Genomic DNA, 27,614 nt, shown 5'->3' on the forward strand with positions numbered 1-27,614 from the left:
TATTAGGCTTAAACAGTATGACCAGTGACCATATGAAAATAGTAGGAAAGGGAGCTACACAGGAAGGATGACATCTTGATAGAGGTGGGGGGAGGTAACAGAAGGCCAGGAGCATCAGTGACTGTCATCAGTCGGTCACCAGCCGACTAAGAGACAAGGAGAGACCTCAGCCTCTGAGTAGCATGCCTTACTGCTTCTGGACTTCCCCTCCATAGCAGAGGAGTACTCAGACCTGTTCTAAGTTATCCTGCTTGTGTAACTTACAAAAGCCCTAGAAACAAGGACACTAGCTTTAATTATTCTAACTATTTTTGTTTGCAGTTAATGTCCAGGAGACACTGAGCTCTGCAAAAAGCAACCATGTGTAGTCACTGCACAGAGGAATGTCAGTTCTGCCCCCTTGGTATGGACGGTGACTTCCCACCCGTTTGTTCAGCCACTGCAGTTGCAATCCAGAAACAAGCAGACTTTGGAAAGTGTCAGACAGGTTCCTCCTCTTGGCCTACTTCACCTTAAATGTTAGGCCATTCATTTGAAAGTCAATTCTGTATGCTATGTTTTGTAAACCAAAAGTGAGGACCATTTGCCCCTGTTTCTGAATTGCTGTTCTGGTGCTGGCCATTTAACCTAGAGCCTCACACAGGTGGGCACTCAGAACCCAGGCCCTTGCTCCCCATTAAATTTGAACGCCAGTGTGGCTGACTTCTTGTTCATGGCTCATAGAGATTCTGGCTTTTTTTTTTTTTTTTTTTTTTTTGTGGTGGGTTTATGAGGCTTAGGATCCACTGTAAACTAGTCAGGTGAGTTTCTAGGGTAAGTTGATACTTAATTGCTTAAATCTGATAAAAGTGTTTCCTAGTTATGACAAGAACGGCTGGACAGCACAGAACAGACAAATATGTGGCCAGTCATGGGAAGAAAGGTCTGAGCCTGCATGTACTGGGAACACCACCCCTGGGGCTTTTGCAGTGCTTGCCAAACCCTGACATTGCACTGCTCTGCACAGGAGTCTGATGCATACATAGGAAGGACCTGGGAAATTAAAAGGTAGCCCTTTGCCTTACATTCCAGGCCTATGAAATGGTTTTTAAGTAGTTTATTTTACTCAGGTTATATGGAGTTCCAGCCTCTCTATCTCTTATTTATTCACTTTCCAGATTCGTTTCTACCATATTTTTTTGTTACAATTTTGACAGGAAATAACCGAAATGGCTACTTGTAAAATGCATCTTTCTATTATTAATGTTGCTCTGTGAAGGGCCTCTTCCCTCATTTTCTGAAGTTCTAAAGCTGGAAAGACTTTATATATACTTGCATTAACCAGTGCTCTATTCCTTATAAAGTATTCTTTTTCAGTTTCATAAGCTTGGGGGAACCTTCACATTCATCCTCGAGAACTTTGAGTAACCCTGTGAAGCACCAACCAGCAGGGGGCAGCCTCGCAGTGAAAGCTCTCTGTTTAGCAGGGAATGAAAAGGCTAGCAGGCCCTGCAGACACTTAAGTCCAGCGGCAGGCTCTGCATCCTGCCCTCCTTCCTTCTGGCAGGATGCAGAAAAGCAGAGGCGCCAAAGGTTGGGCCCTGGACTCTTTGGAGGTAGAAGCCACCTCAGGAAGTGAAAGGGCCACAATACATTTGTCCAGAAGGTCACAGTCAGGATGCCATAGGAGGACCCAGTCTGGGAAGATACTTAAGCGGAAGTCAGGGAGTATGTCTCTCTCTGAGGATAGGGGATCCTTTTATCCTGGCTGTCCCCTTTGCAGAAGTACTCCCCCACCATGTGTGCCCCGAGTCTTGTCCTCTCATTTCCTCCCCTCAGTGCTGGGTTTTAAAAGTACAAAAGCTTTCAATTCCTCTTAAGTAGTTTGGGGTTTAAGATATGGTTCTGAGAGGACCCCTAAACCGTTTTTATAGAACCAGTGCCCTTTCTGCTATTTCTGTGAGGACCTTGGTCCTCCCCCAGTGCACCGCCCCTGCAGTGCCAGTGCCAATCAGGAAGCTAGGAAGGAAGCTAGGAAGCTCTTCATCTCTTTAGTAACAGATTTGTATGAGGACAACCATTCTCACAGGACGGGGCAGTCTGGTAGCTAACAGAGTGGGATAAGTGAAAAAGCAAAAAGAAAAAAAAATGATGTGCAATATGGAGCGCATATTTTATTAAATAAACACTTTGGAGGCTGAGGATGTAGCTAAGTTGGTACACTGTTTGCCTAGCATGCATAAAGCCCAAAGTTCCATGGCCAGCCCCACACAAACGGTGGGTCACTGTGCACGCCTAGAGTCCTAGCACTCTGGAGGTGGAGGCAGGAAGATCGTTAAGTTCAAGGTTATCCTTTGTTACATAGCAAGCTCAAAGTCCACCTGGGCTGCATGAGCCCCTACCTCAAGTAAATAAATAAAGGTGGAAGGGGAGAGCTGGCTTCACAGTGTTGTCCTCTGACCTTCCTGCCAGGCACATGTTCCCCACCACCCCATATCATGTACACACATAAAAAAATTAATATATCGATTAAATACCTCCTTTTAGACCTGGGATGAGAAAAAGATGATGTCTGAATGTTTTATATACATGGTAGGCATCCATCTCGTTTCCGTGACCATAGTCATCCAGTGAGCCTGTGGTGCTTGTCCACCGCACACACGTGATTCGTTTTTGAGCCCTGTGTAGCAAACGAAAGCAGTGAATGAACAGAGCCATGCTGTGAATGAACAGTTTTTCTTGGTGCTTTATTTACTTATCTGCTTGATCTTTTCTCTCAGCTCTTCACACAGGTGGCCGTGACACAGTGTGTGCCTGTGAGGACAGACACGTGTCTGTGTGGCTGCATCTGCTGAGGTGAAGCCCAAATGGGCTGGCTGCTAGTCAGAGCTCAGGACATCTAAAACCTTAACGTAGCCATGGTAGGACCACAGCCTTGAAAGATGGCAGCTAGCACTTCCTGGGGGCCAGCCTCAACACGGTGCGAGGACAGTGAGGGCAGAGGAAGAACGGCTCCTGAATGCATTTAAGCTCTCAAAACCACTGCTCTCCTCTTCACTGGCCCACAAAGAGGTCTGGCCATGTTCACCAAGGGGAGCACGCAGGGACACAGGTAAAAGGGTCCGGGTACTCATCAAATGTCTGCTTGGACTCCATGGCAACTCAGCATTCCACAAGGGATTTCCCTTGACTGTTCAACAGGCCAAGAGCATCAGTGATTGCCATCAGTTGGCCACCAGCCGACTAAGAAGAGACAAGGAGAGACCTCAGCCTCTGAGGAGCATGCCTTGCCGGCTCTGGATTTCCCTTCGATTCCGATAGCAGGAGTACGCAGACCTGTTCCAAGTTACACTACTTCTGGTGTCAGGACACAAAAGCCCGAGAAACAAGCATGCTAACGTCGTTATTCTCACTATTTTCGTTTGCAGTTACTATCTGCGAGACTGTGAGAGTTGCATCTTCACCCGAGGGCAGCACACCGGAACCACTGTGCTGGGACCCATGCATGCCTCAGTAAGGTCCCTGGTTGCTGAGAGCTGACAACACAGTGTTCTGTTGTTGCATGCGTACACCACAGATGTGGTCAGCTGAGGGCCTGATGGGTTGTACATACCTGCTGCGTGGGTCATGCACACTACACATTGTTTCAAGGGTCAGTGTGATTGTAGATACACCACACACACACGTGGTTTGAAAGGGTCCTTTCAGGTGTGCACACACTACACAGAAAGGGTCAGTGGGACTGTGCAGACATATCACACACAGAAAGGGACCACGTGACCAGGCACCCTGAACACAGAAAAGGTCCATGTGACTGCACAGCCTACACTTGCAGTTAGAAAAGGTCTATTTGGTTGTGCATACCCGGCACACATGGTTAGAAAGGGTTCCCTGGACCAGGCACAGAAAAGGTCCACGGGAATTGTGCACTCACCACACTGAAAGGGGCCACGTGACTGTGCACACACTGCACATGCAGCTAGAAAGGGGCCAAGCAATTGTACACAGTGACGGCACACACCATACGTGTGGTTAGAAAGGGTCCATTGGACTGTGCACACCCATGCACACAGTTAGAAAGGGTCCATGCAATTGTGCACATCCCACACTGGTTGGTTTAGATAGGGTGCAGGCGACTTGCCACTTGCCCGGCCCTTGCTACGGGCGCGCCCACCCAGCAGCCAGCCCCGCAGGCCGAGGAGGAGGCCCCACACACACCCACCGAGCCGCGGCCGCCCGGGAGGCCCGCGCCACCCACGGTCCCGGGCCCAGCGCAGTCCGCGGGTGGCCGCCACCCAGACCAGTGTCCGAGGCCCCGCGCGCGCGCGCGCGCGCGCGCGCTCCCCGGGACGGCCGCGGCGCCTTTAACCCGGGCGGCGGGCAGGCGAGCGGGCGGGCGCTCGGAGGAGCTCTTTCTTTCTTCTTTTTTTTGAATGAACGGTGACGTACGTACAGGAAACCAGGCGCTCCGGCGGAGAATGAAGTAAGAGGCCGGGCCCCCCGCCCCGCGCCCGCCCTTTCCCTCCCCGGCCCGCCCTCCCGCCCTGCGTCCCGGTCCCCGCCGAGCCGCCGCCGCCGCCGCCGCCGCCACCACGGTGCACGGGCCCTCCCCAGCCGCGGCCGTCCCCGCCGAGCGGGCCGCCAGCGCCCCCCGGAGCGGAGGAGGAGAAAGGGTGCGCAGCCCGGAGGCGGGGTGCGCCGGCGGGGTGCAGCGGAAGAGGGGGCGGGAGGGGGGAACTTCGTAGCAGTCATCCCTTTTTAGGAAAAAGAGCCCTCCCCCACCACCTCCTTCTCCCGTAGCGCACCACACACAGCGCGCGGGCTGCTCGCTCGGCACCGGCGGCCCCAGCGCGTCCACGCCTGCATTTATCCAAGCTGCTTTTTTTTTCCCTCCCCCCCACTCCCGCCTCGGAAAACGCATTGGCCCTTCGGAGTTTAATTAGAAGAGGATTCCCGTCCCCGTCCCCCTCGCTCCTCCATCGTCCCCCTTGCGCGTCTTTCTCCCGTGATGGTCTGAAGCGGTCCGGTGGAAACGGGTCCATGCCTTCGCTCCAGCGTGTGTGTGCGCGAGTGTAAATTGCCGAGGAGGGGGTGAAATCGCAGGACTTCTGCAAATACTGCACCGAAAATTGTAATCCATCTGCCGCCCCCGCTGCCTTTTTGCCCGCTGCGGTGCTCTTGAGATCTCGGGTTGGGATTCCTTCGGATTGACATTCTCGGCGAAGCCGGAGTGTGAGGACGCAATCTGGAAACCCTCCTGATTTTCACTCCACCTAGCCCCTACTCCCACAACTCCTGATTCATTGCAAGTTTCAAAGAAGCGTATACAAGGAGTCTTCTGAAGATCGATGGTGTCGCTGCCTTATGTATTTGTTTGGGTTTTACCAAAAAAGGGGAAACTTGACAGAAGACCATGCAGTCCTTAAAAAATACAGTAAGTTCTTTGCACAGGAATTTGGTTTAATGTAACTTTCAATGGACGCATTTGAAATATTTTCTTTTTACTTTAATGCATTCGAGCAAATCTAATTTCCAGTTTAATGCATTTTTTTTTTTTCTTTAGCGCGTAACTTATAGTGGAATATGCCCTTCTTCCCCTGGGAGCATAAAGGAAAACACACCTGCTTTTAACTTGCTAGGTCGTCCTGCCTCCTCACCTTTCAGCATTGCGGAGGAAGTAGACTGATATTCACAAAGCTTAATAACTAATGTGCCTCATGCAATAAAGAGCCGAAAGGAATTTGAATAAAAATTTCCTGCATCTCCTGCCAAGGGGGAAACACCAGAATCAAGTGTTCCCGTGACTAAAACACCCCCTCATCCAAGAATGCAAAGCACATCCAATAAAAGAGCCGGATTATAACTATTCCTTTTTTTTTTCTTTCGGGGCCGTGGGTCGGGAGTCGGGACGCGAAGTGCTGTTAGTACCTGCAGCTTTTTTTTTTTTTTTTTTTTTCGGGGAAGGATGGCGCAAGCCGGGAGAACAGGGTATGATAACCGGGAGATCGTGATGAAGTATATCCATTATAAGCTGTCACAGAGGGGCTACGAGTGGGACGCAGGAGACGCGGACACCGCGCCCCTGGGGGCCGCCACCACCCCTGGCATCTTCTCCTCCCAGCCTGAGAGCAACCCAACGCCCGCTGTGCACCGGGACACTGCTGCCAGGATGTCGCCTCCAGGGCCCCTGGTCGCCACTGCTGGGCCTGTGCTCAGCCCTGTGCCACCTGTGGTCCACCTGACCCTCCGCCGGGCTGGGGATGACTTCTCCCGGCGCTACCGTCGCGACTTCGCAGAGATGTCCAGTCAGCTGCACCTGACGCCCTTCACCGCGAGAGGACGCTTTGCCACGGTGGTGGAGGAACTCTTCAGGGATGGGGTGAACTGGGGGAGGATTGTGGCCTTCTTTGAGTTCGGTGGGGTCATGTGTGTGGAGAGCGTCAACAGGGAGATGTCACCCCTGGTGGACAATATAGCCCTGTGGATGACTGAGTACCTGAACGGGAATCTTCACGCCTGGATCCAGGATAACGGAGGCTGGGTAGGTGCACGTATGGCTGAATGAGTCTGGGCCTATGTCTCAAGGCCAAGATGTGGAGTTTGGTGTGTGAGTGGATTCTGGGTCAAAATGGGCCGCTGAGTCGATGAAATAAAACCGAGTTTGTAGTTTTGCTCCCCCTGTCCCTTCCTCTGGACAGATCACACCCTGGCAACACCGTGTTACCTCCTGCCTGCTGGCTGTGAAAGAGCAAAGGCCCAGCGTTTTTGATCCAGTAGGATTTGGAGATAAATAGTATCCCTCCAGTGGCTCCGAATACTTATTCCGAGTAGCTTGTTGCGGGTGTTTTGGATCATGTGTAAGGAACCGGACCTCCAGGCTGGCGCTTGACCTGAGCATCCTTAGCTCCTCTGGAGGACTAACAACGGAGAAGGTCTAACTAGACAAGCAGGCTCCACAAGAGGACGCAGGCATACCTTTTCTGACTCACTTGGGAACATTTTCCCAAAGAAAAACAATACAGCCCCCTTTCCTGGAAATCATAGCTAAGCTTGTAAAAACGTAAGCTGGTATTCGTGGATGTTTGTGGAAACTGGGCACTCTGTGCCATAGTCCCAGTGGGCATGGTCTGTGTGCACCCTGAACAGGCTGTGGGCGTTCTGCAGCAGCTCCAGGCTTTGCATCCTGTGACTGGTGCATGATTTGGAAGTTTACATTCACTTGAATATATTTTACTTACTTCCACCTTGCATAGTGTTGTGATCTCCATTGCTGAACCGTGGCTAGGGTGTCTGTGAAAGGGGCACTGCAGTCCTCTCAGCTGGGGAGTCTCCAGACCTGCCTTTTAAAGTGATGAGCATTATAACTTTGCTGAGCGTCTGTGAGGTGATGGCTTTCTGTTATCTTGGGAGGTCAAGCTTCTATATTTTACCATGAGATTCAAGTTTTTCCCTGGTTCTTTGGGGGCAGAGAGCAGACTCAAGGCTTGTTACACTTAATACAATTAAGTTATGAAAAAGCAGTAAGTATTGTCTGATTTTTTTTTTGAAGACCTTGTTTTAATGAAAAAGGTTTTCATTTTAGTCCTACCTTGGATAGTCTCAAGAGAATGACTAATTTTTTTCATAGGACCGAACAGGAACAAAAAGCCTGTAATTGACCACACATGAATCAAATGTCTAGAAGCACATGTCTAGAAACTGTGTGTTTTTACTACAGTTTCCAAATGTGCTAATATTCATGGGCCCCAAAAAGAAAATGCCAAGAAAAATAGATGACTGATGTGAACATCTGATCTTATTTGACCAAAGTTGACAAAATATTGGTGGCACTGTTCAATGTTTACAAGTAAAATTAACTCAAATCTCTGAGTTTATGTGCTTGAAATTGACAGGCTCTTGGTGAATTGCTTGTTTGTTGTCATCCCACACCCTCAGATTGTTAGCGATGCTGGAAGAATTGGCTGAGGGTGGAAACTGTTTCTGTGAGATGTTTCGTTAAGTAGGTGGTTTGATTTTTCCCCACTGTATTCAGAAAGATGGGAACTTTCAGGTCCAGAAGAAACATTTTTAAAGACAGAATAAAACTGATTTATAGGTTTTATTATTTCATATTCTTATGAAAAAAAAAAAAAAAGCAAGTGTGTTTCTTTCTATTTGAAAGAACTCTAAGGCAGTAAGTGTGTGGTGCTGACGAGCCAGCTAATGGAACTGTGGGAAACAGTACCATATGTTCCTGATAGAAACTCAGATACAACCTGACCTTTATTGTCCGGTTGCACTATGTTACCAACTCATACCACTGGGCGTTCTTTTTAAATGAAGCATCTCCTTTTCCTGTGTTCCTCATCAGGTTTTTGTTGTGGAGCCTATCTTTGTGGTCAACAGGTAACTGAGGTTGATAAATGCATAGGCTGCATGTCATGAAGCCAAAACCACAATGGCATACTGGAAGAGATGATGAAAACTTTTTTTTTTTTTTTTTTACTAAGCCTCTTATAGTAAATATAAGTCATACAGAACCACAAATGGCTGATGGTTAAAAAAAAGTCCAATAGTTTTCAGGATAATACATAAATGGATGACTATGCATGAAAAGAAAGTAAATTGACAAGAAAATAGTATGTATCAGAAAATGGAATCATATGTAAACACTTTGAAATAAAAGTGGCAGTATTTGAGAGTTCTTAGTGATTGGTCTATTGGCCTATGGTTTAAAATGTGTCTTATTAATTAAAATTTTTGTTTTAGGCATTTGGCACATAGGTTTCCCTTTAATTTTCTGTCAGGATTGTATCTCTAGTATGTTGCTTATTGCAGTGATGTTTTAATAACAATAAGTTTCAGCAGATGTTGTTATTTTAATAACAATAGCTGTTTCAGCAGAGAGCTTATTTTCTTGCTGGGACATAATGATGTGAATGGTGGAAATAATTTTCCATGGTCAGTGGAGTAGCTGAACTATAGATCTATCAAGTTTTAGGCTTGAAATCACTTTTTGTTTTCTGCTTCGAAGTCAGAGTCCTCCAAGACTGGGGAACACTGTGCTCCGTGTTTCGTTACAGGGAGAACAGCCTTTGGAACGACCAGCTCCTGAGAGAGGGTCCCAGAACCTGCAAATTAAATAAGGAATAAAAGAGTAATTGGGTATAAAGCAGAGTATGGCTTATCCCCAAGTCTGAATAAGAGCTTTTTGCTCTCGAGAGAAAGGCAAAAATAGAGAGATTAGGAAGGCAGCAGCCTGATTCTCACCTGGGACCTTCCTGGGCAGAGAATACCAGGCTTTACTCTAGTGCCACTGAGGCAGAGCCTTTGGTTTCTATGTGCATTAAAGTCTGAGCTGCTGGCTGCCATATTTGATTCTTTCTGGATGTGGTTGGCTTGTTGGCTTGTTGTTCTTTGTTCTGTTTTATTTTGTTTTTAAAGGGTCAGGTCTGGCTTGGATTCCTTAGACTTCTTTCTAGTGGGTGGCTGCAGGTCCAGATGTTACCTGGAATCCTGTTTCTCGGACGTCCACTACAGCAATCTGACCCCCAAAGGCAGTAGGGAATGAAGGCAAGAGAAACTTTAACTAAGCACAACCCTCCTGCTCCTCTCAGGGATGCTGCTCATGATGGTGATGGAGTTTGCATTGGCATCAATGGCGCCATTAACGTGTGATGGTTTTTCTTCTTCAACCAAAGGGAAGCTCTGTACCCAACAGAGGTCAGCTTCCTTTTTGAGCTGGCTAGTTAACAAGTAGTTTCCCCTTTCTGAATACGGTTTACATCCACCAGAACATTTGCCTAACTGGAAAGCATTCTCATGTCAGTGGATGGGCTAAATGAAAGAGCATCATTTTCCTAGTGGCCGGCATCAGCTGCCATAGCCAACTTTGGCAGCAAAATGATAGTATTAAAAATAGCATTATGATGATCCAGTCTTAAATAATACATTCCCTGATGAACTTTCCTTGGGAAACTGTGTATCTCTGTCTGTTAGGAATCCCATGACCACTTTCAATAATTTATTTTGTAGAAAGAAAAAGAAAAAAGCATGTTATTGGTCTTAAATTTTTTAGTCATGTGCTGTTGAGTGATTCTGTTTCTGGAACTTCATACCAGTTTTTAGTTCACTCAGTTCTCTTTTCTGTGTTGGGGTTTTTGTTGCTATTTAACATCCACTGAAAACATTTCTTTTGTGTGCCCTGCTTCTTTCAGTTGTGCTTTCTGAAATGAGCAGATTGTTCACTTTAGCAACTCTTGATTGAACTGGTACATGTCATATTGTTTAAATGCCATAGACACATACCTACCACATAATAAAGATCCACAGACAAAGGGGGTGGAAAGCAAACCAAATTCTTGTCATTCCCCCCACCCCCACCCCCCATTGCCCCACATTCTCCTTGTCTCCTTGTTCTTGCCCTGTTTTGTGTCTTGCAGGGATGACAAACCCATGCAAGAAGCAGCATGGGTAGCTCTTGAGTGCATCACAGTAGGGCGTCTCCTACATGGCCTCTGCCTCACTTGCTTTAGGGACACTTACTGTGTCGTCATAGCAGCTCAGCAAAGGAGCGCATTTGTACGAGGAAACAACACTGTCTTTGTTGTATACAACTACAAAAGTGGTTTTTGTTGTTTTTTTTTTTTTTCACCTAGAGGTTTATTGTATGTGAGAGTCAAAGGTTCTATTAAACCTTTTAAAGGTAATCTGATATTACCTTTTCCAGGTATGGCAATGACCTTTCAATCTGGTCACCCTGGATGCTGACTACATATAGAGACCACTCAGTGAGTTCATCTCCCTATGAAGAGTGTCTTTCATTATTCTCAGTTTAATTCAAATACATGCACTCAACGTCTAAGCAGGTGAAAAATCTTTCAAGGACTGAGTTTTCAGCAGATGTGATGGCAAGTTTCACATGTGCGAGGCTCTGTGTTAGGTTGGGGATGTGGGAGGGAAAGCTCCCCTCCAAGCTGGATAAATCTCAGCCTAGGGTTCTCTGTGTCTCAGTGCAGTAACCAGGAGCCCAGCAAGCAAGATCCTACATCCAAGGATGTAGAAAGAAAAAGACAAGACGTGTGTTTGTTGTTTTGCATGTGCTTCAGTATTGGTCTTAAAGTTATTTCTAGCCATATGGTTGTTCATGTGTGTGTCAGGGCTTATTTAAATAAGGGGCCAAATGAGATAATTTTAAAAAAAAATCTATTGACATAGACATAGTATTAACAGAACTGAAAGGTGGGGGGAGTTCCCTTTTAAAATAGTGATCCACTAAACAGTGTTTTCCACTTCAAGGAGGCTTAATAAGCACTAGTCTACAGTTTTTAAAGAATTTCATTAACGTGTTAAGGGGAAGACAATCAAGGCTTGCTCTAATTAGAACACGGTAGTTAAAGAAGTATCTTAAATAATTATCTCTCATACATAGAAAGCTACAAGTGCATTTTGAACCAGACTAGAGACTCTCCCCCCATCCCCCACCCCCCAACCTCTGAGAGAAAAGAAAAACTTTTCTTTTGGTTTAGTTTCGTCCTGGTATTACTCTGTTATCAAATGTCTCTGTTCTGAAATGCTTCGCAATTTACAGGGATTTGTACAGCACTCTCACTGCATTCCTAAGCAACCATGTATGGTACCCGTGGGCCTCTTTCTTTAAATGCAGATGGGAAAAGTTTTAAAATTAAAGCGTTCTTTCCTTTCTTCCAGGGTCTTCTTGCAGGTGGCTGTTCTGATAGGAATCAGCTATCTAGGACCTTCAGTTGCTTCCAGTGGACATGAGGGTTTAATGATGGCTTCTGTCTCTATGGCTTTTGGATTTTTCTCATAGGTACCTTGGGTGTAGCTCCTTATTACCATGTAACAGTTGATGGGTAGGATTCATATGGAGAACATAGCGCTGGATCTAGATTCTTTCAGGATAGTGAGATTTTGCTAAAGCCACAAGTAAAGCTTGCCAGACTCGAATCTTGCCACAGGCAAAGAGGCAGGTAAAAATTCTGTTGGCGGGTGCTGTCCCTTCCCTCCAGAGATCATAAATTCCAAGTCTGAGCACAGAAGAGTGTCCGCTGGTATAGATTGTCTTCTTGCTAGGATCCCTGCAGTGGACGATTTCAGTGGACCATGCCTTGACTTTACAAATGCCTTGACTAACAAAACTAAGATAAACTACAGTAGGGAGTACTTCCCCAACCCCACCTTTAATGTGCTCAAACGGGAACCTCACAGGCTGCTTGGTGGAGCCACTGTGTTTTGGCTCCTTAGGTGATGCAGCACATCCGGTGAGGAGATTAGCTGTGGGACTGAGTACATGTGGAGCCCGGACTGCAGCAGCAAATCATCAAGAACCCTTGCGCTTCTCTTCAGCTGTTTGTTGTGCCTTCAGGATTCGGGGCTAGAAAGTATTCCCTTTTTAGTTAATAATCTGCTCTCTGGGATTTCAGCATCGTGAGTCAGAAGCTTATGACCGGCTCCACTCTGCTCTTTATTACCTCTCCTGAAAACAACTGGAGAGCCCACTGTGTCAAGAGAAACTTTAATTCTTCAAGGGAGATTCTATTTTTTCCATCGAGACCAATATGTCTTTTCTTGTGACAGTCCTGATTACTATATTTCTCCATTTTTAAGCTGTCAAAAAGACAGTTAAGCTGCAAAAGAATAATGGGTAGTTTATAGATGTTAATATGTGGCACCCCAAACCGGGGGCTCAAGTTGCACGTTGTGTTTTGTCGTCTTTTTGCAGCTCTCCGCAGTGTATAGCTAAGACTTCTGCTTTGCAGCATGATGAATTTTATATCTATGTCATTAAGCCTGAAATTGAATTGCAGCCAACCCTTCGCCTCTCAGCTGCATCTGAAATCTCCAAAAGAAGATGGGGCAAATGCATAGTCCTCTTGATTCAGTGCTTATCTAGTATATAGTGCATATCCTTATTACAATTAGGATAGAAATAAAATCAACTGAGAGTTATGTCATCAACTCTACGCGCTGATTTATCTCTTGGGGTGGGAGGGAAACAGTTCCACACAGGATGGCAGCTTTGGCACTTCTAAGTTTCAAACTCTGGGGCTATTGCCTAGCTATTTCCTTTTTGGATTCGTGCCAGTATCTTTTTTTTCCCCCACTGCAAACACTGAGGTCTGAAGGTATTTTATAACAAAATTATAAGTATATGGAGGCAGGGCCACTTATTAAACATTAAAACGGTAGCACAAGAGTGAGATGATCTAAGGAAGCATTAAGGAAAATGAGTAGCTGTCCATGAATCTTAACCTCAAGCCCTCAGTGTCTAGAACAATGATGGGCATGGAAGGATTCAAAGGATCTTGTTACTTAAGGAAACATACACACTAACTTTTTTTTTTTTTCCACAGAGGAAAACATTTATTAGAAACCTACATATAAAAAGTTGAGTGCTAATTGTTTTGGTTGAATAAGTGTTTTAAAGAACAAACATTTGGACTGGGACAAATCTGTAAATATCTGTAGTCCATGTCATTTTTTAGCTGAGACAGAGCTAATCTACTTAGAAGGTGCTCCAAGAGAGCTCCACGTGGGAGACAGTTTTGAAGCAAACTTTGGAGAAGAGGTAGGAGGTATGGGATCTGGGGAGGAGTATTTAAGGCAGTGAGACCCAGAGCTATCAAACAGGCAGTGATTTGTGAGGTCTGTAGAGAACTGGGGGTTCTGGCTTGCTCAGGGCATCAACAACATTCTGAGAATAACGTCGTTTGGGAATATAGCCTTTGGTCCTAAACTGAGAGAGTTGGATATAACTTGGTAGATGTTGAAACGATCCTGAGCTAGACCAGAATGTCTGTGTTAGAGAAAAATTGACGATGGTTGATGCTAGACCAGAGAAACCAGGCAGATGTGTGAAGCACATTATTGGGAATGAGGAAATGTAAAAAGCTGAATAGATGGGAATCGTGTAGATGTGGGACGAAAAGATTGGGACTCCATGACAAGCGAGGCACAGAAAGAATCAGCTGGCTGGAAACAAAAACAAAAACAAACAAACAAACAAAAAAGACACTGTCTTCTAGAGAAGGGAGAACTCACTGGCTGTAATGAGTTTGACTTTAGGCACTTTCATCTTGGTCCTTTATGAGAAAATTCAAGAGGGAGAACCAAGGAAGCAGTGAAACCTAAGGATCAGGTGCTCCGGAGAAAACTGATGGTGAAAAATTAGCTGCCTTTGTCCCTAAGCTGTGTGGGCTTAGGGGAGGTGCTTTGCTCCTCTCATCCTCAAAGCAGTCCTAGGTACTACTGCTGAATCTGCCATCTTTGATTACGGTTATTCACAAACCACCCTTTCCCAGCACTCTTTGGATTGGATCTCAGGGTCAGCTCAAAGCTTTACTTTTCCCACCCCCAAACCACAGTGTAATTTGAGCTGAAGTAGTGTTGTCCTGCTAGCTGCTAAGACCCTCCACTTGTGATCTAAATTCAAGGGACTTTGGGAGTCTCTTGTAACTTCTTGTAATTTATCCCATTAAATTCAAGATGGCATCTTGCATACAGAAGCAATAGTGTCTTATAATAAACAGGGTTTATGAAATGAATGAATTAGTAAAGTGATTATGCTAAAGGCATTTCAGGTATTTAATTCATCATAACCAGCTAATGTTGTCTTAGTCTTTCTCTCTCTTTTTGCATTTATTTATTTATTTATTATTAATTACAATTTATTCACTTTATATCCCAGCTGTAGGCCCCTTCCTCATCTCCTCTCAATCCCAGCCTCCCTCCCTCTTCTCCTCCCATGCTCCTCCCTTAGTCCACTGATAGGGGAGGTCCTCCTTCCTTTCTATCTGACCCTAGCTCATCAGGTCTCATCAGGACTGGCTGCATTGTCTTCCTCTGTGGCCTGGTAAGGCTGCCTCCTCCTCAGGGGAAGGTGATCAAAGAGCCAGCCACTGAGTTCATGTCAGAGACAGCCCCTGTTCCTCTTACTAGGGAACGGACTTGGACACTGAGCTGCCATGGGCTACTTCTGTGCTGGGGTTGTAGGTTATCTCCATGCATGGTCCTTGTTTGGAGTATCAGTCTCAGAAAAGATCCCTGGGCCCAGATTTTTTGGTTCTGTTGGTCTCCTTGTAGAGCTCCTGTCCTCTCCAGGTCTTTCTATCTCCTGCTTCATTCATAAGATTCCCTGCACTCTGCCCAAAGTTTGGCTATGTCTTAGTCTCTTAATGAGTGATCTGTGCCCAGCTTTCACATGCTACTTTTTAATTAACATTTATTAGAAACAGAAGAAGAAAACATACCTGTAATCTCCTTGTTATCTTTTTCTTTGAGTTAAGAAAGTATGATATAAAGATAGATTTTGCTCTGCATTAAACATTCATCAGCTATGACTTTCAATGCCAATGTCACTGATGGTCATACTCTACCTGTTTATACAAAGGTGACATGCACACACATTACACATATGCACCTTCCTTCTTTTCCCTCTCCTCGTGTTTTAGATTCCAACACAGACTGTGAAGGTCTTGATGTCTGAGATTATCCATCACCTTATTAGAGAAAGGATGGCTTGTGACAGGTTCTCACAAAGGAAACAAGGTGGATTTTAACTCTGATCAGCATAGTAACTCAAGTATTAAGAGAATTGCACCAAAGTCGTGAAGACAAATTATCTTCTCCAATAAGATCAAGCAGCCTACTGAAGCTGGAAGTCAGTTCAGGTCAATAGTCCCAAAGATGAGAGTATTTAAAGTTTTGTTTCTAAAGACACTGACCAATAGGAAGGCCACCAGGGCTGTCATCAATAACACTATTGGCCCCATAGCTTTGGCTACATTGTGTTCTGGTTCAAGCCAGCCTCACAGACTGTCTGTGGTTTTGAGAACTGGAGGAATTTGTGTTTTGAGAACCCTCATATCTTGGCATAAAGCGAATTTAAAGCCTTGTTGCTCATCATTTGTCATCTGTTTGAGAAAGAGCGTGTGATTTGTTTACTTGTAATGAAGGTTGACCATACTTCTCCAGGGGCTTTTAGAAAGGCAGATGTGTCAACTTGCAGATTTGTCCCCATGAATGAAACCACAAACAAATCTTTTTCTCTCTCCCCTCCCCCCTCCTCCCTCTCTTCTTCTGTGGCCATCTGTGCCTCGTTCCCATTGCCAGCCCCTCTTCAAGTGGCTTATCTTTGAGTGAATTCAGAAACTTCAAATTATAAAGGACACCCAGATAATTGGCCTGGTCTCCAAACTATCTGTCCCCTGTCCAGCTGCCAGATTCCTTCTTAATGAATACATCCACTGACAGAGGGATCTTAAGCTTGCCCACATCGTGAGAAAATGAGCTTGCCTGCTCTGCAGCAGCTTGCAGCATGGAGAAGCAAGGACAGCCATTGCACAAGTTTTCTTTGAATGTAGTCTCCCCCCCCCCATAAATGATACTTTGAGAATACAGTTAAGGGTTATTAGTTTTCTATTTCATGCTTGGCCTGTGTGTGAGAATAACACAATCTGTCACTGCAAATCAGTAGCTTTATCTGGTTAATGTGAGTGTTTAATATTTGGCTCGATTAAAAATTAACTGATGAAAGTCCATGTCATTGGAATCCGAAAATGCCTTTTGTAAGAAATATTTCAAAGGCATGACCAATGAGTAAATTAGTGGGTTTAAAAACATGGAAAATGGAGGGGATGGGTAATAAGAAGGAAGATATTTGACTTTGCCTTAAAACCTCTACCCGTTTGGCACAGTAAAATGTTGGAAAGGACTGCCATGGTTGTCATTGCTAAAGAACAACACAGATTTTTTGTTTTTGTTCTTCAAGATAGGGTTTCACTGTGTAGTCCTGGCTATCCTAGAACTCACTTTGTAGACCAGGGTGGTCTCAAACTCACAAAGATCAGCCTGCCTCTGCCTCCTGAGTGCTGGGATTGAAGGCACGCGCCACCATCACCTGGCCAACTTGCATTTTTTTTGCATTTGGCATTAAGTGAACAATTTTTTTAAATTGCCCGTACAATTACATAGAACAGTACATCAACTATTAATTTAGGTGACTTTTTCACAATACAATCTGTTAATTATGTTTATATAATGTTGAGTGTGCTACCTGACAGAGACCACACAAGGGAGGAAGATTTGGGGGGAGGAGGGCTCATGTTTTTAGAGGGTTCAACTTGTGACTGCTTGGCGTGAGGTGCTTGGGCAGGGCCTCATGGTGTAAAGAGTCTGTTGTGGGTGATGTTCCTGACAGATGGGGAGGGCAGGGATGAGCTACCCCTCAGAGCTGACCCACATTATCTACTTTCTCTGACTGGGGCTCACTGCTGTGGGTTCCAGATAGGGACCAAGCACTTTAAATGTAAGCCTGGGGCTGAAGCGGTGGCTCTGTGGTTAAGGGCAATAGCTTACTCTTCCAGAAGGACTGGGTTTGTTTCTCAGCATCTACACGGTGGCCAATAACCATCTGTAACTCCAGATCCAGTGGGTCTGATGTTCTCTTCTGTCTTCTTCCAGCACTAGGCTGGAAAGTGGTATACAGGCACACATGCAGGAAAAACACTTTTGCGCATCAATAAAATAGAAGTGTGACCCAATGGAGAACATTTCATATTCAAATGCTATCACAGGTCAGGTCCTAGAGCAAGATGGTTTGACTTTCAGTCCCGGAGGAGGTCTAGGGATCCAGAATCAGCAGCACTGACAAGCTTGCCTAGAGCTGCAGGACAAAAGTGCTGTAGCTGAGGCATTTGTGAGGCCAGGAAGGTACCCCAGGGAGTAGACAGAGCCTGGAGGAGGAACAAAGTTGGGGAAATCTGTGACCAGTTGACATGGGTTGTAGGGACATCCTGGCTGGAGCAGAGAACACAAAACAATAGGATCAGAGAGAGGTCGCTGGTGATAAGCCTCCTACAGGGGCTCTTTCCACCCAGGCCAGTCTGAGAGCCTCAGCCTGAGACTGAGAGGAAATGAATGGCCAGTGAGAGACCAGGGGCCTGCCCTAGGGAATGACAGTGTGGATGCTACCGTCTTGTGTGAGGAGCAGGGTAGGATGCAGAGATTGTATAGGAAGATGTGGTGGTGGACTATTTCAAGTGTCACTCGTTTTCATTTTAAAACACAGCGATTACCCCTCCTAACCATTTTCAGATTGCTATGGCAGTTGTTTTAGTTGTTCACGAGTTCCTCCTCATCTCATATTCTCTTAATACTAGCATTGTCTGGTGGTTGAAGACCTCCTATGGCCAGAATCCACAATGGAGTAAAACCCTCTTTAAAGACTAGTTAATAAACATTTCTTGGAGGAAAATTTGTTGAGGAAAGGCAGCTGTCATAGAATTTTCCTTTAGGTGAAAACAAAGAGCAAGACCATGGCATAGATTCCATGTATGGGCCCTAAGAAGGGCAAGCATTGCGGTCTGCCTTCTCTGTGATTTCCAGCCTCCACTTCTATGTATCTCCAGATGAGACCTTTTCCAGCAGTGGTTTAGAATCAGGGAGCTAGGGAGGTGGTGTTCTTGGCATCTAGTAGGTCACCCACTTTCCTGGTATGGTTGCCCAAGACTACGCTCCTCAACCTGTGGGTCGCGACCCCCATGGAGCCCTTTCTCAGGGGTCACCTAGGACCATTGGAAAACACAGATCTTTACATTATGCTTCATGACAGTAGCAAAATTAAGGTTAGGAGTAGCAACAAAAATAAGGGGGTCACCCCAACATGAGGAACTGTTATTAAAATGTCACAGCATTAGGAAGGGTGAGAACCGTTGTCCAAAGACAACAGATTACTCAATAGAAATGATCAAACCTATTTAATTTTGAAAGATGTGTATCCTCTATTGCTTTCTATAGAAAAAATTCACAAAAATTAAAATGTGGCTTAATGACAGAATATGTGCCTAACATGTGATTGATCCCTCAAGGCCAAATACACACATATATCCATGATTAAGAGTATACACACACACACACACACACACACAGAGAGAGAGAGAGAGAGAGAGAGAGAGAGAGAGAGAGAGAGAGAGAGAGAGAGAGAATAGAGTTGCTTCTGGATATTTTTCTTCCTTTGGGTCTGTGTTTGTAAACTATTTTTTTTTTTGTACTTGCTGCAAAGGGCAATCTGTTTTCCATTTGATGTCCTATCATGAGCTCAAGACCCTGTGGGGACTTATGAGCCAGGTGGTCTTGGTTCTAAAAGAACAGTCCTAAAGGACTAATTGGAGACTTCTGTAATACTCCATGAGACAATTCTGTAAACCACCCACCCACCCTGTCACCAGAGAGAGAGTGGAACCTGCTGATCACCACATATGATGGCTCTTGGTTGTCACTACCTAACCAACAATTGCTGTTTTTTGTTTTTTTTTGTTGTTGTTGTTTTGTTTTGTTTGTTTTTTTACTTTTAAAAATGGGCTCTTCTCTAGGTAAATAGTAAAAAATGGGCAAGCATTCATTAAATTAGATTAAAAAAAAAGGTTGCGCTTTCATCTTTGGGGTCACACTGAAGTGATGAAGGGCACAGCAATCCTATTTCTCCACTGGACAAACATTTGCGGGGTTAATCCAAGGTAGTCACGTTTGCCCAGCAGCGCGAGGGTTCTATCCAGAGTCGATCAAAAAAATTTATACTCTTGGGTGTGGTAGCTCATGTCTGCGTTTCCAGCACTCAAGACTGGGGATGGAGGATTGCTGGTAGTTCAAGGTCAGCGGGGATGGCGGGACAAACCTTTAACCCCAGTACTTTAGGGAAGCAGAGGTGAGCGAGCAGGTCTCTTGATTTGAGGCCAGCCAGCCTGGTCTACATAGCAAGTCCAGGACTGCAGACTCATAAGATGAAACCTTGTTTCAGACAGCGACAAAGCAATGCTAATTATGCACCAGGCACTGTTCTAGGGGCCTAGAGCTGAATCAAAAATCAGGATGCTCAATAGCTCCTTCTCTTACATTCCTTGAATCCTGTAGTGCGGGAACTCAGAGCTGTACACGGTTAAGTAGCTGAGTAACAGGAGAGCTGTAGAGAAAGGAAGGGGTGACGCTTGTGTGCATGAGGCAAACAGGACTTGTGTGTCAGGGAGCATGACTGGAGTTGACGCAGCAAAGGATGAAGGCCTTTGTTCATAAGCCGCCCCAGATTTAGTGCGCTACCCTTAAACTTACCATAGGTTTAGAAGTCAGCTACTGTGCAGCAACATTAATTAAAGAGAGCTACTATTTTTGGATTATGTGCCTGAAGCACCTTGCCACTTATGAATTTCTGATTCATCTCTCCCCTTTCTATTTATCGCAGCACTGGCCATTGGCCTGGGCATTAAGAATCAGGAAGGAAGGAAACAAGCATTTTTTGAAACCCCATAAGTGCCAGACCCCAGGTTTAACCTTAGGAACCTCCTAAGAGTGGGAAGCACCATTCCTGACATGGAAATCTGAGTGACTTCTCCCACTAAGACCTCCCACTAAGAGGTGAGACCAGGACTTACATTCAGGCAATGCAACCCCACTGATAATTAATGTCCTCAGGAACGTAAAGAAAGATTTAAGCATTTAAACAGAAACCTACTAAAAATGACAAACTGATACATGTGGGGCTTTTGTTTTCGTTTTTTGTTTTCCCTAAGAAGCCACTTAGTCATCTGTATTTTGGTAACAAGGAGATGAAATCCTTCTCACAGTATAGGTTCCAAACAGTCTTTCATATCTAAGAACAATGAAGCTTCGAAAGGAGCCTCTTCTTCTCTGGCTCCAGTATCTGGGCGGCTTTTGAGAAAGTAAGTGGTCACCGTTGCTTCGTCTGGGCCAGACACCTGACTGCCGTGCACGTCCAGGGGTCAGCACACTGAGAATAACAACCCTCGGTTGTCCTTGATCCAGGCAGTGACTTCACCAGCAAATTGTAACCTGCCTAATGCCTTTAATAAAAAGGTGGGAAGGGCTGCGGCTTCATGTCCGCTGTGCTCCTGACTCCCCTGCCATTCTTATTTTAGGCAAGACCTTTGTGTTTTTTTTCCCCAGAGTCCAGAGGCAGAATGACATGTTGCTCAAATTTACAAGAGGATGATCTATTTTTTTTTTTTTTTAGAGTTAGCTGTAAATTTTGTTTTACTCAGAAATGAGCCCACCTTCAGCCAAGGTGATGTTTCCGTGCCTGCATTTTAATTTGGATGCTTCATCCCAGAACAGGGCGGTGTTTCCATAACAACTCTTGAACAGGATACATGCAGCATGAGGATTCACAGGGATGAGGGAGGTTGAGTGTGGGCCAGGAAACGCCTTTCTTCAAAGAAATATAGACACCAAATTCTGACCAGAGAGGTAATTCTTCTTACTTCCTCATTAAATGTCTTTGCTACTAGCTGTTTTGTTTGAGACAAGGTCTCAGTATGTAGCTCTGACCAGTCTGGAACTTGTCATGCAGATCAGAAGTCTGCATGAGAAGACTTCAAACTTAGAGAAGTCTGCCTGCCTCTGCCCCTAGGTACTAAGATTAAAAGTGTGGTCCACCACACCTGGCCAAATGGCTCTTTTCTTCTCTAATTTTTTTTAATTAATTGATAATATTTCTTCATTGCTGAGTACAGCTGAGTTGAATATTTAAATAACCGCACGTTCACATGCATAATGTAAAACTTAAGAGTCACGGAAAAAATGAACCATGTGTGTTAAATTTTTTAGTAAAGCATAGATAAATATAAAATTAAATGTTTTCCCAAGCATAACTAATGTTAACAACTTCTAAGAGCAGAACAGCATAGTATTTCATAAGAAGCAAAAAAAAAAAAAAAAAAAAGGAAGAGAAATTGTTATTCAAGTCCAGGGAAAATAGTAACCTTTCATTAGGCAAGACCAAGTTCAGCATGAGGCTCCTCTGTGGTGTGGACTGAACAAGCCAACTGTTTATCCTTGTTTATTGACCAGTGTTAAATTTATAAAGAACAGTCCAATAATGCAGCGTTGAAGAGCTGTTGTTGTTGTTGTTCTAATCCATAATATCCCAGTGAACTCATACCATCAGTGTCTACATTCTTTTAGTAGATTTTGTATAACAAGTACTGCTTTAAGGACAGGGCAGGAGTTTGCCTCTGTGTGAAAAGGAAGAAAGCCCTGCCCCTTTGACCTCACTTTTTTGGGGGTTATTCCTGATGTCCCCAAGAAGCAACAACCCCTTGTCACACAACTGTAATTTGTGAGTATGAAACTTTCACAACTACAGAACATACTAGTGTCTTCAGAGACCTCTGCTCAGTGGTAGTCATTCCACACAGCAGCAGCTGTGCAGGGGAGCTCGCTAACATTTATATCCAGAGCTACTGAGGACCCAGGCACCATTTCTAGCCAACTTGTTAAGAAACAGGTGTGTATGTGTTTTAGAATATACATACATTTACCGATTTTACCAGTTTTCATTGTTTGGGGACAGGTTTTGACTCTGTACCTTAGGCTGCTCTTGCTCAAGCTGTACTTTGGGTTGCGTAGGCATGCCTATCTTCACCTCTGTAGTTTTGGCGTAACTGGCATGACTTACCATGCCGAGCTAAAAATCTTGTTTTGTTTGTTTTTGCGCTCCTTCATATTGAACCAGAAGCTTCAAGCATTCTGATTGTCTTGGCTACTGTTCTATTGCTGTGACGTGATGCCACAACCACAGCAACTCTTATAAATTATCAATTTATTTGGACCCTGGCTTACAGTTCTAAGAGGGTTAGCTCATTATCATCATGGCAGGGAGAGTAGCAGCAGGTAGACAGGCATGGTGCTGGAGAGTAGCTAAGAGCTTACATTGTGATCCACAGACAGCAGGCTGAGAAGAGGAGAGAGAGAGAGAGAGAGAGAGAGAGAGAGAGAGAGAGAGAGAGAGAGAGAGAGACTGAGCCTGGCTTAGGCTTTGGAAATCTCAAAGTCCATCCCCAGTGATACACTTCCTCCAACAAAGTCACACCTATTCCAACAAGGCCACACCCCCTAATCCTTCTAATGCTTCTCAGACAGTTCCACTCTGGTGGCATTCTTATTCAAACCACCGCACTAAGCACACCCTTTACCACTGGTAATAACATATCTATTATATGTTATATATATTATTATATATGTGATATATACATATATGTGTGTGTGTGTGCTACATAATTGTCACCAGTATCCATCACTAGGACTTTCATGATCCACAGATGAAACTCTTCTCCCATCAAATAATAACTCTGAATTCCCTTTTTGCTTTCTCTGTTCATTAATTTGACTCTTCCAGCTACTGTGTGGTAGTGGAATCACACAGCATTTGTCCCTCTATATCCAGCATATTTTGTTTTTCCACAATATACAATACCATTCTGATATTCAGAATACCATACCTTTTCAAGACAGAATAATATTTTAGCCAATTTGCATTTAGGAAACATTTTCTCACAAAATTGAATTGACTTTTTTCCCATCAGCCAGTCATGACAGCAGATAGTTTAAATTTAAATCTAGTTAAACAATAGAGGTCTGAACATTATTTGTTTTAGAGTCTGGTGGTGTTTTTCTTGTTGGTGTGGCCAACTTTGTATCAGAAACAACTAAAGAGGAGATTAGCTTTATTTGTTGGGTTCAGAGAATCCAGCTCATTGTTTTTAATCTGTTGGTTCTGGGCTGATGGTGACGCAGGACACTGTGGCAGCAGGAGAGAGGAGGACAAAACTATCCGTCTCATGGCAAGAAGTAGAATAGAAATGGGAAGAAACTATGACAAGATACCCTTGCAAAGACACACCCTCAATGACCTGCTTCCTTCAGTCAAGCCCAAACTTTCATTACTTCTCAAAAGCCCATTCAGAGCCTGATCTATCAATGAAAGAAAACATTGATGAGGTCAGAACCCTCCAGCTAAAATTGTCTGTGGAAAGGCTAGAAGTAAGTTTTAATAAATTCCTAGGTACTTCCCAATCCAAGCAAGTTATCAATCAAGAGGTCACTGTGCTGTGAAGAGCAGTCTGGGAGCCAAGCAGCATGATCTCCTGCAGCTCTGTGTGAAGCAGACTCAGGACCCCAGGGGTCCTTTTCATCACCCACATCACCAGTGCACTGCTATCCAGCCACACAAGGGAATTTCTCACAGCAACAGTTGGAGAATCGGGGAAACGTGGCTAATGATTTGCAGAGACATCTCCCTTCTAAATGGTTAACATTTTTTGAAAGTTTCGGCTTCAGCCATCTGAAAAATTCACTTAGTGAAATGATTCATTCCAACTCACTGTGCACGAGACGGTAAGCGATAGCCAAGTATAAGAGCATTTGCTGAGATGGTCTATTCTCTTTTCCTACCTCACTTTTAAGAGTGGAGAATTAGGTAAGAACCCTCAGGTGGGTACACACTGGCTTTACCAGGGGAGTTTTGGTTTTACCATTGAACCTAAATCGTTGTGTTGTAAAGTCAGTAGCACACATAGTTATAGGAGTCCCTGGCATTCTGTGTTGGCTAGTGTGGCTCTGGGGAGGCTGCTTGACACAGATTGACCTTTAGCCACCTCTTTGTGCAGTAGGGTGTGATGGCTTCTAGCCTGGATAGGAGGGCTGGCTTGTGATGGAGAGACAAATAAGTAGATTGCAGTCCTGAGGGCTGTTCCTAAAAAGAAGTGCAGAGGGGCCATGTGCCCTGCTTTTGGTAGACAAATGGCTTTTTTTAAATAGATGGAATTGGCCATGTGAGAATTGGAAAGAGTACCACATGTAGATGGACATTTGGAAGGGCCTGTCAAGCTTCAGAGTGGTAAACAGATCAACGTGACCGGAATAAGGCTAAGGGTAGAACTGAAAGGCCACAGAACTGAAGACAAGGCTCACCCAGAAAAGCTGTCATACTGAGTTAGAATTGTGTACCATGGGGAAGACAGTCAGCAATGGCTTTTAGCTGGACAGTGAAGGAGCCGCCTGAAACTTCACTGAGGACAATGTTGCTGACTTCACTGGTAGCTAGAGGGAAGCAGGGAGGTCAGAGAAGTGGGACAAGTGTCCGAATTCAGGAGCTGAACAGCCTTCCCAGTTTAGGAAGTGAGAACAGCCATGGCAAACAGCCTGAAAGGTGTTTCCAAGGTACGTGCAAGAAGGTCGTGCACTGCAGTTGAAGGAGGTGGACGTGCCTGATCAGCACCGAATATATGTGTTTAGCAGAAAGTGAACCTTCAGTAGACGCCCAGTTAGCATTCCCTGGCAACACAACTGGCTGTGTAGACAATACAGGTTCAAGCGTCATAGGGAGGGACACTCCCAGTTTCCTGTCTGAGAGTGTCAGCACGGATGTTCTTGCAGTGGGTTATGAATCTTCTGTCCCTTTTCCTGCATTTCTTTCTTGCCACAGTCTGGGGATGTTGGAGTGCCGCGTACATCTGGTTTGAAGAGGCGACTATGGCAACCATTTTAGGGGGAAGCTGGGTTTGAAAGTAGCTGGTACCAGAGAGGCTGGCGGTCCTGAAGACATAGTTCTGCTGCCTCCAGTTTTGGCGATTCCCGAAAGCTGCTTCTCTCAAGGCCCTGGATGTGATAGCTTGGTGCAAATGTGAGCAGCGGCAGGATGCTGAAGAGCTTGTTTAGGAAGCCATTTATCTCACGTAGACAGAGCATCTGAGATGACCTTAGCAGAAATAACAATGATGGTGATAACAGCACCACAGCCTTTTCCCTGGCACAAGAAACTAGTTTTGTAATGAAAATGGAATTTCCCTGGAGAAATAGGCGAGTGAGATAAAAATAACAAGATATAAAATAGTATCTGGTTGTGTTCTGTTCTCTCTTCTACACTTGGCCTTGTGTGGTTTACTTTGTTCAGCTGCCATGTTGCGGCTCACTTCATCTGACTCATGTGTCCCTTGGTCCAAAGGAAGAAAGATGAGTGTGTGGGTTTAGAGGCCATTAGCTGGGCCTTGCCGTGAATTTGTACCTCAATACACCTGGCAGAGAGGGGGAAGTGTCTTTAGGGTAAATATTGCCTTGATGGTGGAAGCCCAGGGCTTTATGGAATGAGGGGTAATGGGTTTGTTTTTCCCACAGTTCTGGGGCCCAAATCTGAGGCCCCCTGCACTCAGGTGTGTTTATAACCAAGAATCATTTAGAGCCTCAGCTGAAGCTAGTTGTTCTTGCCATAGGTGAGAGTCTTATAAGGAAACTCCTGTCATAACAAAGGATGCAGCTTCCATATGCTGTGGTTGTGTCCCCTACTCTTTTACCTAGAGGATGCCAATTTCTAAGTGGGCATGGGGAAGATTCCATTTTTATGTTGACTCTAACTGGGGGGGGGTCTATTTTGCTGGACCACCCTGGTAAATGGTGACAAGTTGTGGTGGCCATAGCACATGGCATCGTGGAGAACCCAGCCAAGCTCTCCTGGGTCCAATTTTATGCAAATTTGCCTAAAAGAATGCCGCAGACCATGAGCGTGGGGGACAAGAGAAGGTCAACACAGTCTAATGCGTTTTCTAAGTCCTTTACATCTGCTCTTATCCCCAAAATGTCTCAGTGCCACAGAGCATATCATCTGTTCATCGCCCACATATTATTTATCTGCTACAAGCACAGCGGTAGGTGTTGAAAAGAAGTTAGTATGTCCTCCTGAATGTGAAATTGTGCTTCTCTGTCTATAGCTCCTCAACGGTACACCGCGACAGCAGGCCTCTGCGTGTATTGAGTAGTCTGCAGCTCTTCCACCGCCCACCATGACAGTGGGCTCCTGTGTATGTTGGGTGTGTGAATGTGGTGAGTTTCATTTCAGATGGGCTGAGAATGTAAATCGCATGCCAAGTGCCGAAGAGTCTTGGTATCACTGAATGACTTCAGAAATGTTTCCTCATCTATATATTTCTATATAATTTTTATATTAACTGTAATTTAAAAGGATGACATTTTGGACATATTAGTATAAATAAAATACATTTAATATGGTCACTAGAAGGTTTAAAGTGGTATACATGGCTCCCATTGTGCTTCTGTTGGGCATTACCAGTGGGGTCTTCTAGCATCTTAGTATATGATGCAGTCACCTTTTTGTGTGTGTTTGGGAACTATATAGGAAGGTAAAAGATAGCCTTTCTTTTTACACAGATGCAGTATAGTTTAGATATCTTGCAACATTCTGTATAACGCATTTAATAGTATATTTCTATCTATATTTATCCCACTATCTGTCCACTGAAGTAGTCAGGCAGGCTTTGCCTTATTTTTATAGAGGAAGGTGCAGAGTGGGGGTGACTTGCCAATCTGCATAATTAGAGCTGAGTTGGGAATAAAATTCCAGCCTTTGAACTTCTATCTCTATCGGAAAGAAGACTGTTGGAAATATACTGAAGCCTCTCCATATGAACATTTTAATTTCTCTACCAAAGACAATAGAACACAGTCCATTCAGAAGGGTATGTGCAGGTGTACAATTATCTAACATATATCAGACGTTTCATGGTGTGTGTGTGTGTGTGTGTGTGTAAAAACTTGTCTATATTTGTCTAGATTTGACATATTCATCCAAGGTTGAAGCCAATTCTCAGTGTTAAGATTCAACTCCTACTGGGTTCTTAGGCTCCTTAGGGAAGAGCAAGTGTAGGGTAGCAGGACCATTGTCATTGTCACCATTAGAAGATACTTTCTTCTGTTGGAAATTAGTGACTCTCATGTCAAGTTCTTGGTGGTATAAGGCAAGGCTGAGAAGTCCTGATTGAGATTCAGTCATCCAT

The 27,614-nt window shown here is 44.7% G+C and overlaps 1 protein-coding gene across 1 annotated transcript in view; it reads left to right on the plus strand.

The window, feature by feature from the left end:
* Positions 1 to 4,037: 4,037 nt before the first annotated feature.
* The window catches only part of Bcl2 (BCL2 apoptosis regulator), a 169,816-nt gene continuing 146,239 nt past the window's right edge, over positions 4,038 to 27,614 (plus strand). The window contains exons 1-2 of the mRNA XM_021652406.2: positions 4,038 to 5,413; positions 5,543 to 6,520. Of these exons, the coding sequence (XP_021508081.2) occupies positions 5,945 to 6,520 (576 nt within the window). The 5' untranslated portion in view covers positions 4,038 to 5,413; positions 5,543 to 5,944. The remainder of the gene's footprint in view (positions 5,414 to 5,542; positions 6,521 to 27,614) is intronic.

This window comes from Meriones unguiculatus, chromosome 18, assembly GCF_030254825.1.
Source record: "Meriones unguiculatus strain TT.TT164.6M chromosome 18, Bangor_MerUng_6.1, whole genome shotgun sequence".
In the NCBI taxonomy this organism is placed as follows: Eukaryota; Metazoa; Chordata; class Mammalia; order Rodentia; family Muridae; genus Meriones; species Meriones unguiculatus.